At 44.3% G+C, this 19,504-nt stretch overlaps 1 protein-coding gene across 3 annotated transcripts in view; it reads left to right on the top strand.

Annotated features, from left to right (window-relative positions):
* The window catches only part of PFKFB1 (6-phosphofructo-2-kinase/fructose-2,6-biphosphatase 1), an 87,529-nt gene that overhangs the window by 46,029 nt on the left and 21,996 nt on the right, over positions 1-19,504 (top strand). For all 3 annotated transcript variants that reach the window (XM_040322853.1, XM_040322854.1, XM_040322852.1), the window contains exons 2-9: positions 1,217-1,342; positions 3,246-3,342; positions 5,500-5,566; positions 11,418-11,492; positions 14,581-14,637; positions 14,719-14,840; positions 15,884-16,091; positions 18,303-18,449. In XM_040322853.1, coding sequence (XP_040178787.1) covers positions 1,217-1,342; positions 3,246-3,342; positions 5,500-5,566; positions 11,418-11,492; positions 14,581-14,637; positions 14,719-14,840; positions 15,884-16,091; positions 18,303-18,449 — 899 coding nt within the window. The remainder of the gene's footprint in view (positions 1-1,216; positions 1,343-3,245; positions 3,343-5,499; positions 5,567-11,417; positions 11,493-14,580; positions 14,638-14,718; positions 14,841-15,883; positions 16,092-18,302; positions 18,450-19,504) is intronic.

The raw sequence follows: 19,504 nt of genomic DNA, 5'->3' as shown, positions 1-19,504 counted from the left end.
CCCTGCTTTAGAGCCTAGGTCATGGATAAATAAAATCTTGAGTCCAATGGATTATCTATCCTATAGTATCGGTTTCCAAACTAGGCTGAATTTGCTTGCCTTCATCTGGGCCAATGGGGCACCATGCCCTCCCACCAGTAGTGTATTTAGGTTTTGTGGTGCCCTAGCCCAGACTAAACTTCTACACCCCCTACTTTAAATATGACCCACCCCTTCCTGTTAAGGCCACACCCCTTGCTGTTTAAGACCCACCCTGAAATTTTCGAGTGGGGACACTAGTCCTGGGGCTGGGGGGGCGGCAATGGATTCCCTTAATTTGCATAGATTTCCTCTCACTTCCTGTTTGGCTATGGGGCAGGAAGTGAAGGAAAATCTCTGCAATGGGACACGGATGGTAAAAAATAAACTGACAGGGGCTATAAGTGTTGCCTATAATTCTACTTTAAGCACATATTTATGATGATGTTTCGGAGAGGACTAAAGATATAACCATGCCAAGGGTGCAACAGAAAACGTATAGCAGTGAGGAAGGTTTGTAGTCCAGGATGATAGGATGGTCAAAATTAGAAGCAGCACCCCCCCCAAACAGTTGTGGAATGCCGGCCGTCCGCATTCCGGAAGCGGTGCAGCTGCTTTATGGGGGCGCTAGACTAATTTGCCTCTCAGCCCAGTCCGCCCCATAAGACTGGCGCTACAGTAACCGTGTATCGCAAGCCGGTGGGGACTCTTTCCGTGCTGCCTTAGGCCTGGGCCTTGTTGGCCTAGGCCAGGATACAGCGTTGCCTCCCACCGTCGCTCCTACTGGCTACAGTCCGGCTCTCCTAAAGTCTGAAGGACTGTAAATTTACCCTTTTTTGTGTAGAAAGTTTGGAGACGCCTGATTATATGAAGGACCACAAAGCTGCCATCCACCTCCCCTGCTAGAGCAGTTTTTCCCTCATAGGGGACCAATAGTTGGGGAAAGTGACACAATACACCTTGTTTCCAGGTTCTTGCTAGCTAGAGATCATCAGGTAGGATAATGGAGCCCAATAAACATGCTGAGGGGTTCATGCACATTTTTTTTTATTTTTAAACACATTTCAGGGTTCTTGGAAGCAGCAGTTGGCTTGTGATGTTTACATGCGCTCCACTTTATGTAATGCATATGTAATAATGTCATCTTAAAAGTTGGGTGACTCCTTTTTTTTTAAATGATTCTTTATTTTGTTTGCAGCATCGATACCCCAGTTTACAAACTCTCCCACAATGATTGTAATGGTTGGGCTCCCTGCACGTGGAAAGACTTACATTTCAAAAAAACTCACTCGCTACCTCAACTGGATTGGAACTGCAACCAAAGGTAAGAGGGTCCTCAAGGGCCTCTACTTGTAATATCGGTTCTGTTTTTGGCATAGCCACACTCCTCCATACTCTGTGCTGGCATAGCTGAGTAACAGCAACATCCCTTGGTATAGCCACACTCCTCTATACTCTGTGCCGGCATAGCTGAGTAACAGCCACACCCCTTGGTATAGCCACACTCCTCTATACTCTGTGCTGGCATAGCTGAGTAACAGCAACATCCCTTGGTATAGCCACACTCCTCTATACTCTGTGCTGGCATAGCTGAGTAACAGCCACACCCCTTGGTATAGCCACACTCCTCTATACTCTGTGCTGGCATAGCTGAGTAACAGAAACATCCCTTGGTATAGCCACACTCCTCATCCATACTCTGTGCTGGCATAGCTGAGTAACAGCCACACCTCTTGGTATAGGGGTCCTCACTCTGGCTTGCATTGCAAAGAAGGGAAGGGCTAAGTTGACTCGGTTCACAAAGTGCTTTCTATCTAGAACAGGATGTGTGAAAATGGTGCCAATTTGTGCCCTTAACAGCATGTGATCTGATCTTGGTCCTCCTTTGCTCCCATTTCCCCCCACATATATGTAGGCCAGGCCGTGACGATTTGTTTGGGGGGGGGGCCCCCTTTGGTAACTTAACCCCTTTGTAGCTAGACGGGCCAGATTCTAAAAGTATACCCGCAACGGCCTCTCTGGCTGTCCAAACCGTGCGCTTCATCTGTAGCGGCAGATAAAGGCACGCACTGCACATGCATAATGTTAAAACCGGGCGGAGTGGCCGCTGGAGGTGCACTTTTAGCATCTGTCCCATCCTGCGTTAAAGGGGTTGTAAAAGGTTTGTTTTTCTTTTTTTTTTCTTTTTTTTGTTTTTTTTTGTTTAAATGCGTTCCTTTAACTACTTGCCTACTGGGCACTTTCACCCCCTTCCTGCCCAAGCCATTTTTCAGCTTTCAGCGCTGTCGCATTTCGAATGACAATTGCGCGGTCATACAATGTATGAACAGAAGATCAGTGATTTCCCCTAGTGAGGCCACCCCCCCTACAGTTAGAACACACCCAGGGAACATACTTGACCCCCTTCCCCGCCCCGTTGTTAACCCCTTCCCTGCCAGTGGCATTTTTATAGTAATCAATGGTCCCAAAAATGTGTCAAAAGTGTTCGCCATAATGTCACAGTACCGAAAAAAAAAAATCGCTGATCGCCGCCATTACCAGTAAAAAAAGTAATAAAAATACCCCCTATTTTGTAAACGCTATAACTTTTGCGCAAACCAATCAATAAACGCTTATTGCGTTTTTTTTTATTTCTTCTCAATTTTTTTGTAAAAAAAAAGTAGAATACGTATAGGCCTAAACTGAGGAAAATATTTTTATATATTTTTGGGGGATATTTATTACAGCAAAAAGTTAAAAATATTCTTTTTTTTTTTCAAAATTGTCGCTCCTATTTTTGTTTTAAAGCGCAAAAACAAAAAAATGCAGAGGTGATCAAATACCACCAAAAGAAAGCTCTATTTATGGGGGGAAAAAAGGACGCCAATTTTGTTTGGGAGCCACGTCGCACGACCGCGCAATTGTCAGTTAAAGCGACGCAGTGCCGAATCGCAAAAAGTGCTCTGGTCTTTGGGCAGCATTCTGGTCCGGGGGTTAAAGTTTCAGAAGAAAAAAATCTTGTAACTTCTGTAAGCGATACATATGAAGTCTCGCACTAAATGCCCCGCCTCCCCTGTGAATAACTTTGTCTTGAGGAATGTGTACTCTGTGAACTATTGTGTTGCGTTGGATATGGTGTAAGGCTGGATCGCAGCATGTTGTGTAATGTGATATCCTGTCGGTACAGTCACGTCTGTCAGTTTTGTTTCCTTCTTCCACATGTTCTCTTTCCCTCTTCTCACATGCAGTGTTTAATGTGGGACAGTATCGCCGGGAGGCCACGCAGAGCTACAACAACTTCCAGTTCTTCCGTGCCGACAACCAGGAAGCCATGAAAATTCGCAAGTGAGTCAAGACCTGTCTGATGTTTGTGCTCCATTAATCATTTCAGTTATGAAAATGTTTATTTCATAATCTGAAGTTCCCCAGGTGCAAATTTGCTTCACTTATGGGTTTAACCCTCAGGTTCAACGCGTAACGCTTCTATGTGATGGCAGGAATAAACCATTATAAATCGCATGTTTTCTAGTGTGTGTGTGTTTTTTTTTTTTTTTTTTTTAGGCTTCATTTCCACTGGCGTTTTTACAGCCACTTTTCTGAGCGTTTTTTACAGCTTAAAAACTCCTGTCCATGTTCTATGGCATCATGCCCACATACTGTGTTTTCCCAAAAATAAGACTGGGTCCTATATTATTTTGGCTATAAAAAACACACTAGGGCTTATTTTCGGGGTAGGGCTTATTTATTTACTGTATTAATACTGTATACATACTGTATACAGCATGCAATAAGTCTCAAGTCTGTCTGGCTGACAGTCTTAAAGTGGTTGTAACCCCTAAAAAAAAAAAATCCTGTTCCTTTTAAAGCATGAAATAAATCAATAAAATATTTTATAAAAATGTATAATAGCTCCCTTGTCTTCTCTGAGGAGAGGAGGAAAGAGACGAGCCAAGAGTGTCGCTGACATCAGCCCGCTCCGTGAACTGAAGAGGGAGGGGCGGGCGACATCAGCGGGGAGGAGGGGAGGAAAGAGAAGAGCTGAGATTCGCTCTGACGTCGGCTCGCTCCATGAACTGAAGAGGGAGGGGCAGCAGACGTTAGCCGGGAGAAGAGAAGAGGACCTCCAGCGGGTCAGCGGTGGGTGTAAACAAGGGATTTTTAATACAGCAACAAACAGACACTGCCCCAGTTTTACAAAACATGTTTTTTATGAAATTTACTAGGACTTATTTTCGGGGTAGGGCTTATATTGCAGCCCGCTCTGATAATCACGCTAGGTCTTACTTTCAGGGTAGGGCTTATTTTCGGGGAAACACGGTAGGCGTTTTTGAGCTGTAAAAAAAACGCAGGACCAGGGCGTTCTGAAGCTCCAGAGTAGAGCTGTAAAAACGCCAGACGTTAAGCGCTCAATATGACGTCCTGTCATTAGAAGCTGCTAGGGCGCGCGCGCACCCGTCGCGTTGCTGGCATGGCCGCCGGGCACCCGCGATTGCCCGGTAACTGAGCGGGGACGTGGAGCTCTGTGTGTAAACACAGAGCTCCACGTCCTGTCAGGGAAAGAGGAGACCGATCTGTGTCTCTTGTACATAGGGACACAGATCGGTCACCCCCCACAGTTAGAACACTGATCAGGCTACACATTTAACCCCTTCCTCACCCCCTAGTGGTTAACCCCTTCCCTGCCAGTCACATTTATACAGTAATCAATGCATATTTATAGCACTGTTCACTGTATAAATGTGAATGGTCCCAAAAATTTGTCAATTTTTTTTCGATGTGTCCGCTATAATGTCGCAGTCCCAAAAAAAAAAATTGCAGATCGCCGCCATTCCTAGTACAAAATAAAAAAAAAAATCATAATTATGTCCCCCTATTTTGTAGGCAATATAACAAACCAGTGACTATACGGTTAATGCAATTTTTTTTTTTAATTATTTACCAAAAATATGTAGAATACGTATCGGCCTAAACAGAGATAAACTTTTTTTTTTTTTTTTTAAATTGGATATTTATTATAGCAAAAAGTAAAAAATTATTGTGTGGGGGGGGGTGTTTTTTTTTATTTTTTTTATTTTTTTTTATTTTTTTCAAAATTGTAGCTTTTTTTTGTTTATAGCACAGGCGATCAAATACCACCAAAAGAAAGCCATTTGTGGGAAAAAAAGGACGTCAATTTTGTTTAGGAGCCACGTCGCACAACTGCGAAATTGTCAGTTAAAGTGACGCAGTGCCGGAAGCTAAAATTTAGTCTGGGCAGGAAGGGGGTATATGTGCACAGTAGGCAAGTGGTTAAAATCTGGCCTGTTAGTTGGTCCCGAGGACAGGAGTTGACAACCACTGACCTTACAGGCTTCTAACAACAAATAATAATTTGTATGTTTGTTTTGTTTTTTATTATTTCTTCCTGTGCATCTAGTAATTTTGTAAAGGCGAGTTTTTTATTTTTTAACCCCTTTTAAAAAAAGATTCCCTTTTTAATAAAGGCATGTCTTTGTCTTGCAGGCAGTGTGCACTCAATGCCCTGAAAGATGTCCACACCTACCTCTCACGGGAGGAGGGACACGTTGCTGTAAGTTCATATTTCTCAAATCTCAATTTCTACTGATTGCAATTCTTTTTTTCCTTCTCTGCTGGGAAAATTACAGCCTTGGGTATGCCTCATTATCTAAGAAACGTTACAAATGTACAGCAGATTTTTAGAATACAAAAAAAAAATCCTTTGATTAGAAGATGGAAAGCAGCACATTATGTAAACGACAGGTTCCTGGGGGGGTCCATCATCTGAGCAGAATTAATGTATGCGTGCCCTCCCCGTCTTCCATGTCGTGCCGTTTAGAAGAAAGCGCGTTTGTTGCTAGGACTGGAAGAAAACCGCTGAAAGCCTGAGCATTTGCTAGTGACTAATGGATTCTGCTGTTGCAGTCGGGTTTTCAGAGGGCGTTTAATCAGATCTCCTGTATTAATCCAGCTGCTTGGAGAAGGTGTTTTGTACAACTTCTTTTTTTTTTTTTTTTTTTTCTTTCTTTTAATGCTGTATAGCAGTCAGATTCACTGTTAGTCAGGGCCGCCATCAGGAATTATGGGGCCCCTTACACAGCTTCAGGCATGGGCCCCCTGGAGCAGAGAAACGGGGGGGGAGAGAGAGAGAGAGAGAGAGAGAGAGAGAGAGAGAGAGAGAGAGAGAGAGAGAGAGAGAGAGAGAGAGAGAGAGAGAGAGAGAGAGAGAGAGAGAGAGAGAGAGAGAGAGAGAGAGAGAGAGAGAGAGAGAGAGAGAGAGAGAGAGAGAGAGAGAGAGAGAGAGAGAGAGAGAGAGAGAGAGAGAGAGAGAGAGAGAGAGAGAGAGAGAGAGAGAGAGAGAGAGAGAGAGAGAGAGAGAGAGAGAGAGAGAGAGAGAGAGAGAGAGAGAGAGAGAGAGAGAGATATTATTAATATATATATTAGTGCTGTCAAACGATTACAATTTTTAATCGCGATTAATCGCATTAATGTCATAGTTAACTCACGATTAATCGCTCTAATTTATGACGAATTTCCCCACAAATATCGCACAATTCTGCAAGTGATTATAATTTATTATCGCTGTTTTCTAGCTGATCTAAAACCATTTTTTACATAAAGGGACACTTTTGGACAATCTACAGTTTTTCAGGCAGAAAGAATCGTTTTTATTTTATAAAAGAACATGTAGGACACTGGGCAGACCACTAGGGACAAGGGTGTGTGTATTTTTTACATACAGTACTGTAATCTATAAGATTACAGTATACTGTGTGTATTGTGTTTGTTTACTTTTTAAAATTTGGCGCCGTTCTCCGCTCCCGTGCGTCGTAACGTCGCAGGGAACGGAGCTCGGCGGCACACAGGCACTGTGAATCGAGCGAGGAGGACCCGCCGAGCGAGGAGGACCCGCTCGATCACACAGCGGGGTGGCATCGCTGGATCCAGGGACAAGGTGAGTAACTTGCCTGTGAATCCAGCAAGAAGGTAGGCCGCGCCGCTGCACACTCTGCATGTCCACCCCGAGGGCTCCTGCGTTAATCGCGCGATAAAAATATTGACGGCGTTAACATGGGTTTGCGTTAACGCCGTTAATATTGCGTTTAACGCACAGCCCTAATTTATATATATATAAAAAAAAGGGGGTTGCCATCCAGGCCCCTTACAGGTGTACTGCCTGTACCCCCCTGATGGCGACCCTGAGTCTATAGGCTGCACAGGTAAAGAAGCCAGTCGCCTGCAACACTTGAGTGTGCCTGGCTGATTATATGGAAGCCAATCATAATTTACAAAAGGGCGACAATCCACAAGTGAGGCCAAAGTGCCTTTTAACTGCCTGTAATACCAGTTACAATAGATACTTTTTTTGATTTTAGTTTCCAAGTCATTCCATTTTTTTTTTTTTTTTTTCTCCCAAGCCCTAATGAAGGAAGAGTTGTGCTGCCCTTGAAACATGTTGAATGTTCTATGTGACCATTAGGGATGAGCCGAACACGCCCCCTGTTCGGTTCGTGCCAGAACTTTCGAACACACCAAAGGTTCGTGTGAACTTTAGAACCCTATTAAAATCTATGGGACTCGAACGTTTGAAATCTAAAGTGCTAATTTTAAAGTGCTAATATGCAAGTTATTGTCCTAAAAAGTGTTTGGGGACCCGGGTCCTGTCCCAGGGAACATGTATCTATGCAAAAAAAAAGTTAAAAAACGGCTGTTTTTTCAGGAGCTTTTAATAAAGCTAAAAGTGAAATATTCCTTTAAATTTCCTACCTTGGGGGGGGGCCATGTGAAATATCGCATGTTTCCCGTACATAGAACTGTCCCTGCACAAAGTGTCATTTCTGAAAGGGGGAAAAAAAGTAATTTAAAACTGGACTTGCGGCTATAATGAATTGTCGGGTCTGGCAATTCAGAGAGTATTTCATTCAGAGAGCCCACCCAGTTGTGTGACGTTGGCAAATTAATATTCGCCAATGTCTTCCTGCTTCTCATCCCAGCCAGTCAGGGAGTCTTGGGACTGCTGGCCAATTGGGTCTCAGGACCCACTTCCTGTTCGGCCGGCAGGAGAATCAACGGCCACTCGGTAAGCTGAAGGGAATAGACTGAGCGGAGAGATGCAGCTCTTGCCCTGATTGGAGTTCGGAGGATGAGGGGGGCAGGTTTGATTAAAGACTCCCCCCCCTTTCCCCCCCCCCCCAATATTGAGCACCAGCCACCACTGGTTTCAGGGGGGCTCAAATGGAATAAGAACTTGAATAGCCTTAAAACATGAACCCACTGGATCTGTGTAATTAAAACCACCTGTTGGGTGGGAATTATAACAATTGTGACGATGGGGAAAAGTCCCAGCCCCCATTCAAAAGGAGGCTTTGCACCAGATCAGACAATCCATAGTTTTGATAAATGGGCAATTTTTTTTATTTATTTTTTTTGCCCCCTAAAACACTAGATGTTGTTTTTATCTAACAATATTGGTAAGAGCATTAAAGGCATTTTAGACAATACAAATGGGTGTCAAACCACAAAGTAATCAGATAGTCCAAAGTACCTTTAATTTGCAATACCCATAATAAAAACAAACGTGTTTTGAAAAAGAGAAAACTTCCTCTTCATGAAAAAACGTGGAAAATTAAAGTCTAACCACTTAAGGACCCTGCCTGTTTTTTCAGACTCGGTGTTTACAAGATTAAAACAGTTTTTTTTTTTGCTAGAAAATTACTTGGAGGGGGGGGGGGGGGGAATATATATATGTTTGGGGGTTCTAACACCCTAGAGAATAAAATGGCGGTCATTGCAATACTTTTTGTCACACCGCATTTGCGCAGCAGTGTTGCAAGCAAATTTTTTTGGGGGAAAAAATTCACTTCTTGTATAGCTGGCCAGAACTATTTCTGGAGGGAGTCTATTCCACATTTTCACAGCTCTTACTGTGAAGAAACCTTTTTTTTCTTCTATACCTAGAGAGTGCCCCCTTGTGTGTGTTGACTGTAAAGTGAATAACTCAACACCAAGTTCACTATATGGACCTCTTATATATTTGTACATGTGGATCATATCCCCCCTTATTCTCCTCTTCTCAGGAGAGAATAAATTCAGTTCCTCTAATCTTTCCTCATAGCTGAGCTCCTCCATGCCTCTTATCAGTTTGGTTGCCCTTCTCTGCACTTTCTCCAGTTCCCCGATATCCTTTTTGAGAACTGGGGCCCAAAACTGAACTGCATATTCCAGATGAGGTCTTACTAATGATTTGTACAGGGGGGGACAAAATGATATCTTTCTGGAGTCCATACTTCTCTTATAAAAGAGACTTTCCTCACTTTGGAAACCGCAGCTTGGCATTGCATGTTATTATTGAGCTTATGATCAACTAAAACCCCCAGATCCTTCTCCACTACAGATCCCCCCCAGTTGTACTCCACCCCCCCCCCTTTCCTCTAAGGACGTTATTCCACTGCAAAGACAGAAATGTTACTTTTGATCCCAAACCCAATATCACTTATAAAGATATTAAAGTAAGGGTGCCAACACAGGGAACCTTGGGGTACGCCACCGATAACCTTGGACCATTCAGAGTAAGAATCATTAACCAATAACCACTACTCTCGGAATTCTGTCTTTTAGACCGTTTTTTCCCTGTTCGTCTTTCAGGACAGGTACTGTAGAGAGACACAGGCTCCTCCCCTCACAGGAAACACCGCCTTCCAATTAAGAATTTAAGCCTCATCCTCCCTCAGCTCCTCAGTTTATGGTGTTTCCTCCGGAGGGGAGACACCGCTGGGGGCCAAGGGCCAGACAGCTGGGGAAGCTGAGGCCAGTTTTCCTGAGAGGGGGGACCTGTTCTCCCTGGGCTCAGGGCTATTTTTTAAACGCATGGCGTCCTGGTTGACTGGGGAAGTCACTTACCCAGGACATCGCCGTGTAGCGTCCCGCGGACATTCCTGGGGTGGATTCAGCCGCGGAGGCCTATTCACTCAACGCACAGGGGTGGCGCTGCAGGCGGGGTGCACGCTCCCTGTGAGTTTTCACAGTCGGCCAGGAGCTGGGCCGGACCGGATGACGAGTGACGTCAGTTCCGGGGGGGGCGGGCACTTCCGCCGGATACGCGTCACTGGTCCCGGACGCTGCAGTGTGAAAAGGCCTGACGCTGGGCTGGTGCGGCCTCTCTCTTCTCAGCCGTAGGGTCGGCGTTTTGGCAGGCAGTCGCGACCACATTCCTCAGCGAGATGTCGGAAGCAGAGGCTTCCCGTGCACCTCCGGATGACGACAGCACCAGCCACTCTAAGGTAAGGAGAACCCTGGGGTGGTGTTCCCTTATCATGTTGTACAGCTTCACTGGTGATTTTTTTGTACTTGGATTACACAAGTCAGTTCAGGAAAGCTGATTCACTATTTGTTTTGTTTTCTGGGTCCAAGAAAGGGTCTAGGGCTTCTAGACGCACGATAGCCAGGTGGTTAAGGGCAGCCATCGTTCTAGCCTATTCTTCTAGGGGGGTAGAGCCTCCACAGGGTATCAAGGCTCATTCCACCAGGGCAGTAGCAACTTCCCAAGCAGAGTGTGCTGGTGCTTCCCCGGAGCAGATCTGCAAGGCTGCAACATGGTCTAGTTTCTCAACGTTTGTAAAATATTACAGACTGGACCTACTTTCAACCAAAGACCAGGCTTTTGGACGCAAAGTACTGCAAGCAGTTGTCCCACCCTAGGGTAAGGTGCTCGCTTATCCTCTCTACAGTACCTGTCCTGAAAGACGAACAGGGAAAAACGGGGTTACTTACCGGTAACATCCCTTTTCCTGGAGTCTTTCAGGACAGCACTGGTACCCACCCTCTTTTGTTGTAGGGGATATTATGGAAACTCATCAGACGAGGCCGTCAGGTAAGATGTAATTTTATACTTTTATGACGTGTTCTTGTGTCTCCCCAGCTGGCCGGAGGTACTCTGGAAAAAACTGAGGAGCTGAGGGAGGATGAGGCTTAAATTCTTAATTGGAAGGCGGTGTTTCCTGTGAGGGGAGGAGCCTGTGTCTCTCTACAGTACCTGTCCTGAAAGACTCCAGGAAAAGGGATGTTACCGGTAAGTAACCCCGTTTTTTTTTATCCATTTACAAACTGATATTTCCAAGCCTGTAGACTTTACCTTACATATGAGCCGTGTGTGTAACTGTATCGAATGCTTTTTAATAAGATTTTTTTTTGCCACCTTCTGGATCAACTGTGTGTGTGTGTGTGTGTGTGTGTGTGTGTGTGTGTGTGTGTGTGTGTATATAGAATTCTTTCTATGTAAGTTTTCTATTCTTTGAACTAGATGGACATGTCTTTGTGTCATAGTTTCTCCAACCTAACAAACTATGACCATATAATTGGCCTCCCTAGTTAACCGTGTGTGTTTATACGTTTCAAAGCTTTTAATTCCTTTTTTTGTGTCTTAGGTATTTGATGCCACCAATACCACTAGAGAGAGGAGGTCCGTGATCTTGCAGTTTGCCAAGGAACGGGGTTACAAGGTAAAGCCTGCCTGAATTATCGCAAGCAAATTTTATGCTGTTTTTCACCTCGAGGGATCCCACCCCTATAATAGATGGTCACTAATGTTACCAGGCTTTTGTAGACACAGGCCTCCAATTGGTCTAGTCTAAAGTGGTCATCAATGTATCAACCGAGGCTGAGTGAAACCTGAATGGAAGACTCGCCTAAACAGTCTCGTAGGGAAACGTGCACAGCCTAGGTTCTTTGGATTGAGGCTAATGCACACATGCCTAGTTGTGTGTGTTTTTTTTTTTTTTTTTTTTAATTGAATAACAATCCCTAAATATTTCTATCAAATTAACACGTTAAAGACCTGCTTCTGCAACGGGAGCCTTGTTCAGGGTGTCTCCCTGAGCTCTTGCTAAGGAAACTTACTTTTTGTTGCCTGCAGTTCAACATTTTAATACGTAAAGGAGCCTTTGCCCCTGTATAATGCATTAAGTAGGGTTGTCCCGATACCAAGTAATTGCAGGAGTACTTGTACTCGTACAAATGCTCCCAATGCCTAGTCCGATACCTGGACACTCGAACAATCGTGCAGCGGCAGTCAAGTTACAATTGCTGATCTTGGTGGCCTTCAATAAAGCAGCTGAAAGGAGGGAGATTGGTGATTATAACTTGTCAAGGCTCCTCTGTATACTGTGTGTGTGTGTGTATAATGTATAGCGCAAGTGCACAATGGCGGCTGCTGGTGTCAAGTGTGTCCCCACACAAAATCCAGCGACCAAGCTATACAAAAACATGGCAACCAGGCCTAATCTAAAATGTGCAGCTCGGTTGTGAGTGAAGGTCCGCTCTAAGTAACGACCCGTTATTGCCAAATCGGGTCCATAGAGGTTATGTAAATATTTCTCTGGTCCATAGGCGGTGTATAGGTATGAGAGCTGAACCGGTTAAATAACTCCTCAGTACAAGTTTTAGAATGGTAAAGACAGAATTTAATGGAAGTTTGGACGGTCATGTTAAACTGCTAGCAGGCTTCAGGAAGCTTCTGCACTACTTCAGACTTGTTAAAAAGCCTGCCGAAGCCTGTTGGCAGCCGGTCTAAAGTGGCCGTCCCATTAAGATCTTAGTTAAGCATTCCCATACTGGATCTGACTTGCACTTTGAATGTTTCAACAAAGCCAGCTGAAAGCTTTGCAAATGCCTTGTAAAAGCCTGTTGCCCTTTAAAAAAGGTGAAGTTCATGTTCACAAAGCCTAAGGGCTTTTCACACTTTGTTCTCGTTTTAAAGCCATCTGCATTTGGATCACACTTCAGCGAGCATTTGAAAAGTAAGGTGTCGTATTGCCTCCTCAGTGCCTGCTTTAACCTCCTTGAACCCTATACTAAAGCTCGCAGATCGGCCCGTTCACCTGAGTTGGGCTCACTCGGAGGGCGCTGCGCCAAGCAAAGCATACCCTATATCAGTGGTCTCCAAACTGCGGCCCGAGGGCCAGATGCGGCCCTTTGCTTGCCTTTATCTGGCACTTGGGGCAGTATCCCTCCCACTTATACGAGACACTATTCTGACACCGACAGTGGAGCACCATTTCTCCCACTGACACCACTAATGGGGCACTATTCCTCCCTATGATACAAACGATGGGGCACCATTTCTCCCCCTAATACTATATGTTAAGTCCCACTGATGCCAGGAAAATTTCCACCCCCCCCGCTTGCCAAAGTCCGGCCCTCCAAGAGTCTGAAGGACAATAATCCGGCCCTGGATCCTTCTCTTCTTGGACACCTCTTCGGTGCTCTTGGCCCTCCCTCCTGTCCCCACAGCAAGCGGCTCGCTATGGGGGCACCCAAGCTGAGTCAGATCTGTTTTGATTTAGAGACTGAGCCCCAATCCTCTCCCGCTGCTGTCTGTCAGTGAGTCAATGAGGAGAGAGCAGGGCCACGCTGTGGCTCTGTCTTATCAGACACGCACAGAGCTTTGACTCGGGTGCCCCCAAAGCAAGCTGCATGCTATGGGGGCACTCGACAGGAGGGAGTGGCCAGGAGAGCCAAAGAGGGAACCAAGAAGAGAAGGATCTGGGCCGCTCTGTGCAAAACTACACCGAGCAGGCAAGTATAACATGTTTTGTTTAAACAACAAAAAAAAAACTTTATCACTTGCCGTATTTATAGCGGTATAACGCGCTCCCGCGTATACCGCGCACCCCTAAAGTTGCCCCGAATCCTGTGGGAAAAAACGTTTTTTTTTTTTTGTACTTACAGTTTTGGTGTCTTGCACGGTGTCCTCTTCGTCGGGTCCGTCTGCGGCTTCGGGTGTCCTCTTCGTCGGGTCCGTCTGCGGCTTCGGGTGTCCTCTTCGTCGGGTCCGTCTGCGGCTTCGGGTGTCCTCTTCGTCGGGTCCGGCGTCCTTCTGCGGCGTCCTCCCCGCTCGTTTCCCGCACCGAGTTTGAATACTGCGCCGACATATACCGAGCGCAGTACACTCGTGTATTGTCGGCAATGCTCGGCTACTCTCGCGCTGACATCCTGTACGTCCAAGACGTCAGCGCGGGAGGAGCCGAGACTGCCCGACAATACACGAGTGTACTGCGCTCGGTATATGTCGGCGCAGTATTCAAACTCGGCAAGGGAAAGCGGGTATCGGCGTATACCGCGCACCCTCGATTTTGCCCTGATTTTCAGGGCAAAAAAAGTGTGCGGTATACGCCGATAAATACGGTAAGTCCTGCTAAATTACCTTGGGCTACTCGCCTTTGCAGGCATATCTATGCAAAACATTAAAAATAAGCACCTATACTGTGTAAAATCCAGTAATGCTCTGCACATGCTCGATTTGCTTCTCTATTTTTAGGCATTGTTACCAAAAATGTACAGGCTGATCTGCTAACAGCCTAAAGATTTACTGCTGTTCAGGGACTTTGAGCTTTAGCAAAATGGCAGCCTTCGGTAAGAAGAAACGGGAGCAATGCTGGAGGCAATTTATATCATACTCATTTTGGTGGCATAATTATGTGGCATGTATGCTCCTTACTGAATTTTTTTTCTCAAGTTATGGGTAAACTTCTGCTTTAAATTAAGGCCCTTTTACCTGAAGTTGTATTTAATTTTCCTCTCTATTTTAAGGTGTTCTTCATAGAGTCAATCTGTGATGACCCAGATATCATTGCCGAAAACATCACCGTAAGTTACTAAGCCGGGAAAATGGGTATTCATGCTGCTAGAAGTCTATGATCGGCTCTCAAATGTGTCTTTGTTCTCTAGCAAGTGAAGATCTCCAGCCCAGACTACATGGGCTGTGATCGGGAGAAGGTGGTGGAGGACTTCCTGCAGAGGATTGACTGTTATCAAATGAATTATGAGCCATTGCATGACGACCTGGACAGGTACGTCCAAAGACCTCCTGTAATGCTTCTAAAGGTTTAAAATTGCATTAATGCAAATGATTGCCTGTGTGGAAGATTGCAATCATAAATCTGGGCTTGTAGAATGCAAGTTCTCGTTGACTTGCTTTCACTGTATTGACACAAAATAAAATTGAGCTTGGTGTATGTATACATATAGTGTTTTAATAATTGTAATTTAATGTCCTGTACATTATATATACTGTCTTTGCGCAGCGGTCTTTCAAACGCAGTTTTTTGGGGAAGAAATGTATTTAATTAAAAATACTCTGTACTAGTAGATAGGGATAGGAACGCCCAGTCCCGCAGTCATCAGAACCCGGAAGCCCTGGACAAAATCAGAATATAACGGCATGTACAGAGAAAAGAAAAAAAGACCTGCATACAGTAAATGTCCTTAGTATGCTGGCTCTAATGTTAGAAATGTTGTTTTTAGGGTGAACCCCCGCTTTAACCTCCAACTGTTTTGCCAACAAAATACCTGCTTACAAGATGAGTAGCTGAAGCTCAGATTGCACACGCAGCTTGAAGAGCCAAAGCGGTTGCTCATGTCTCTGCTCTGTAGGGATCTATACAAAGCTTGGCTTGCAGAACTGGATAGTCGCACTACTGCTGTCTTTAAAAACCAATGTCATTGGTGCACCTTACTTTAAATATAAGGCCTCGTTTTTACAGCTGCTATTTTTGGCTTCAGACTTATTTTTATTTTTCCGCAGTCAGTAAACTCCCCAGAATGTTATCCATTGTGTCCATACACACATAGGTTATCAGTTTTTGTCTGGGGCATTGTCTAGCTGGGAAAAAAAAACTAACTACCAGTAGTGGGGTTTTTCAGCTATAAAAATGCTCCAACTCTGAAAACTGCTTTAAAAAACGCAGTTATTCTGCATTTATCAGCGTTTGATCCAAAGGCTTTAGTGGGAGTATAGTTTTGCTTTTTTAACGTCCAGTGTGCATGAGGCCTAACAGACTTTTTATTCTTAAATGCTAAAGTATTTGATATCTTGTTTCCCCTTTTGTTGCAGCTCTTTGTCTTATATTAAGATTTTTAATGTTGGGAGCCGCTATCTGGTGAATAGAGTGCAGGATCACATTCAAAGCCGGGCGGTTTACTACTTGATGAATATACACGTAACGCCACGCTCCATCTACCTATCCCGCCATGGGGAGAGCGAGCTCAATCTTCTGGGAAGGATTGGTGGGGACTCTGGACTGTCGGGACGAGGAAAACAGGTAAGTACACTAATACCGTAAGTTATGGCCTTACCTAGCCATCGAATAAACCATTGATGGCGAACCCTGGCACCCCAGACTTTTCCCATCATGCTCCACTATAATGCAGGGTGCATGGTGCCCCGAGACGAAGTGACCTAACACAACGCGTTGGGTGGCGCGAGCGACGTGCTGACGTCACCACCCTCTTTCGCTGAACTTCTCCATCATAGGAAATGTAGTTCCAAAACATCTGGGGTGCCAAGGTTTGCCATCACTGGTATAAATCCTGTGGTTTGCCAATGCAGAACAGAAAAGCATTAATGCCCCCACCACACAACAGATGCTTTGTTAGCGGCTGGGAATGAGGAACAAAGCCTCATGAAGTATCCTATTCATGACCTTGGCTATGGCTGAGGTCTTCCTTCCACCCTGTGACGGCACTGGGCTAAAAGCCCTGCGTCATCAGCGCCATCACATGAGAAGTAGGTGTGGGTCACTTGCTCCTCCGTATGGTAAATTACTGAATGTTGGAACTTAAAGGGGTTGTAAAGGTAAAAAAAAATGTAAATTATAAGTGTTCGTACATATAACATGTACTACTGCGCTGACCTCAAAATACTTAAATCACCTATACAGTGTGATTGGACTTCAAGTACCAGTCAAAAAAACATACTCATAAAATATGCAAATATTACCAAATTTAACGTGCAGTCTCAAATGTGGTATACTCACATCAGTGAGTCAATCTATGTCTTGTGGACCCCATTATAAACTAGTGACCCTGTTGCGCAAACTCAATCAACATCAAAAGCGCCAATGCGCTAGCAATGAGACAATATATATGTGATATAAATAATAAATAATGAAAAATAAAAAAACAAATTGTGATAAGTCCAATATAATCGTGCACTGATGCAATATCTTCAGAATATGCTTCAAAAAGTGAAGAAATGGTGCCTTGCCGTAAAATTCGTGACTTTTTCATCCTTATTTAAAGTGTCACCACCACCTCCTATTCTACTATGCGCTCACCAGATCCGAAAAGGTATACAGCATGTAATCATATGTTGGTATACGTTCCCACTGCTGGTTCAGGACTCTTGCGCTCCAACTCCTCATGGGGTCTTTGGGCTCTCAAAAAAGAAAAACCCCATATGGTGCAGTACGTTTAAGACGATTTATTTATAAAACATAAAAGAATTGTTCACTCACATGCTCGTGTGCCTAAGCCGGCACTAGCCTGTCCAGCGTTACTGCTTACTCCTTGGCGTGCGCTCCAAGCCTCAGCCGTTGTGCGTTTCAGCGGGCGGAAGTGCCTGTGGAAAAAAATGTACCCCTAAATGGCTTCCTCTACCTTAGTGCAGTCCTCCTTCACTTACCTCATCCTTCCATTTTGCTTTTAAATGTCCTTATTTCTTCTGAGAAATCCTCACTTCCTGTTCTTCTGTCTGTAACTCCACACAGTAATGCAAGGCTTTCTCCCTGGTGTGGAGTGTCGTGCTCGCCCCCTCCCTTGGACTACATCAGAGTCAGGACGCTCTATGTTGCAGATGGAGAAAGGAGCTGTGTTGGTGGGTGTCCTGACTCTCCTGTAGTCCATGGGAGGGGGCGAGCACGACACTCCACACCAGGGAGAAAGCCTTGCATTGCTGTGTGGAGTTACAGACAGAAGAACAGGAAGTGAGGATTTCTCAGAAGAAATAAGGACATTTAAAAGCAAAATGGAAGGATGAGGTAAGTGAAGGAGGACTGCACTAAGGTAAAGGAAGCTATTTAGGAAAAAAAAATTGTACCTTTACAACTCCTTTTTAAAGCCAAGTTCCACCCAAAAATGGAACTTCCGCTTTTCGGAAGCCCAGAAAAACATTGGTGTACATTTTGCCATAAAGAAAAGAGTGTGTGTGTGTGTGTGTATGTGTGTGTGTGTGTGTGTGTAGATGGATGTGTGTGTGTGTGTGTATATGTATGTATGTATGTGTGTATATATATATATATATATATATATATATGTGTATATGTATGTATGTATGTATATATGTATGTATATATGTATATATGTATATATATATATATATATATGCAGCTTTTTCTAAACACATGACTATTTTGAGACTTTAATTCCTGTGTGTGTGATTCCCTATGTTCCTCTTGTGTAGCTAGTGCTAACATTGGGCTTGGACCCCACTTGAGAAATCGCAGTTTGCTCACTGTCTCCTTGGTCTCTTGCAGTATGCTCATGAACTAGGAAACTTCATTAAGTCTCAGCAGATCCCAGACCTGAAGGTTTGGACCAGTCACATGAAGCGTACTATCCAGACAGCAGAAGCATTGCACGTCCCGTATGAGCAGTGGAAGGCACTGAATGAGATTGATGCGGTAAGTTGCATGGATGATCTTTTGTAGACTTATTACTAAATAATGCCTTTGCAGGATTCTAAATCTTGTTTAACCACTTAAGGACCGCCTCCTGCACATATACGTCGGCAGAATGGCACGGCTGGGCACAAGCACGTACCTGTACGTCCTCTTTAAGTGCCCAGCTGTGGGTCGCGGTCCGAAGCTCCGTGGACCCGATCACCGCCGGAGTCCCGCGATCGCTCCCCGGAGCTGAAGATCGGGGAGAGCCGTATGTAAACACAGCTTCCCCATGCTTCACTGTGGCGGCTGCATCGATCATGTCCTCCCCTTTATAGGGAGACACAATCGATGACGTCACTCCTACAGCCACACCCCCCTACAGTTGTAAACACACACTAGGTGAAACATAACCCCTTCAGCGCCCCCTGTGGTTAACTCCCAAACTGCAACTGTCATTTCCACAATAAAGAATGCAATTTAAATGCATTTTTTGCTGTGAAAATGACAATGGTCCCAAAAATGTGTCAAAATTGTCCGAAGTGTCCACCATAATGTCGCAGTTACGAAAAAAATCGCTGATCGCCGCCATTAGTAGTAAAAAAAATGAATTAATAAAAATGCAATAAAACTATCCCCTATTTTGTAAACGCTATAAATTTTGTGCAAACCAATCGATAAACGCTTATTGCGATTTTTTTTTTTTTTTTTTTATTTATTTTTTATTTTTTTATTTATTTATTTTTTACCAAAAATAGATAGAATACGTATCGGCCTAAACTGAGGGAAAAAATGTTTTTTTATATATTTTTGGGTGATATTTATTATAGAAAAAAGTAAAAAATATTGCATTTTTTTTTCAAAATTGTCGCTCTATTTTTGTTTATAGCGCAAAAAATAAAAACCGCAGAGGTGATCATATACCACCAAAAAAGCTCTATTTGTGGGAAAAAAAGGACGTAAATTTTGTTTGGGAGCCACTTCGCACAAACGCGCAATTGTCAGTTAAAGCGACGGAGTGCCGAATTGCAAAACCTGGCCTGGGCCTTTAGCTGCCTAAAGGTTCGGGGCTTAAG

This window comes from Rana temporaria, chromosome 9 (genome assembly GCF_905171775.1).
Source record: "Rana temporaria chromosome 9, aRanTem1.1, whole genome shotgun sequence".
In the NCBI taxonomy this organism is placed as follows: domain Eukaryota; kingdom Metazoa; phylum Chordata; class Amphibia; order Anura; family Ranidae; genus Rana; species Rana temporaria.
Note: the sequence above shows the minus strand (reverse complement) of the source record. Positions and strands in the feature narration are given on the sequence as shown.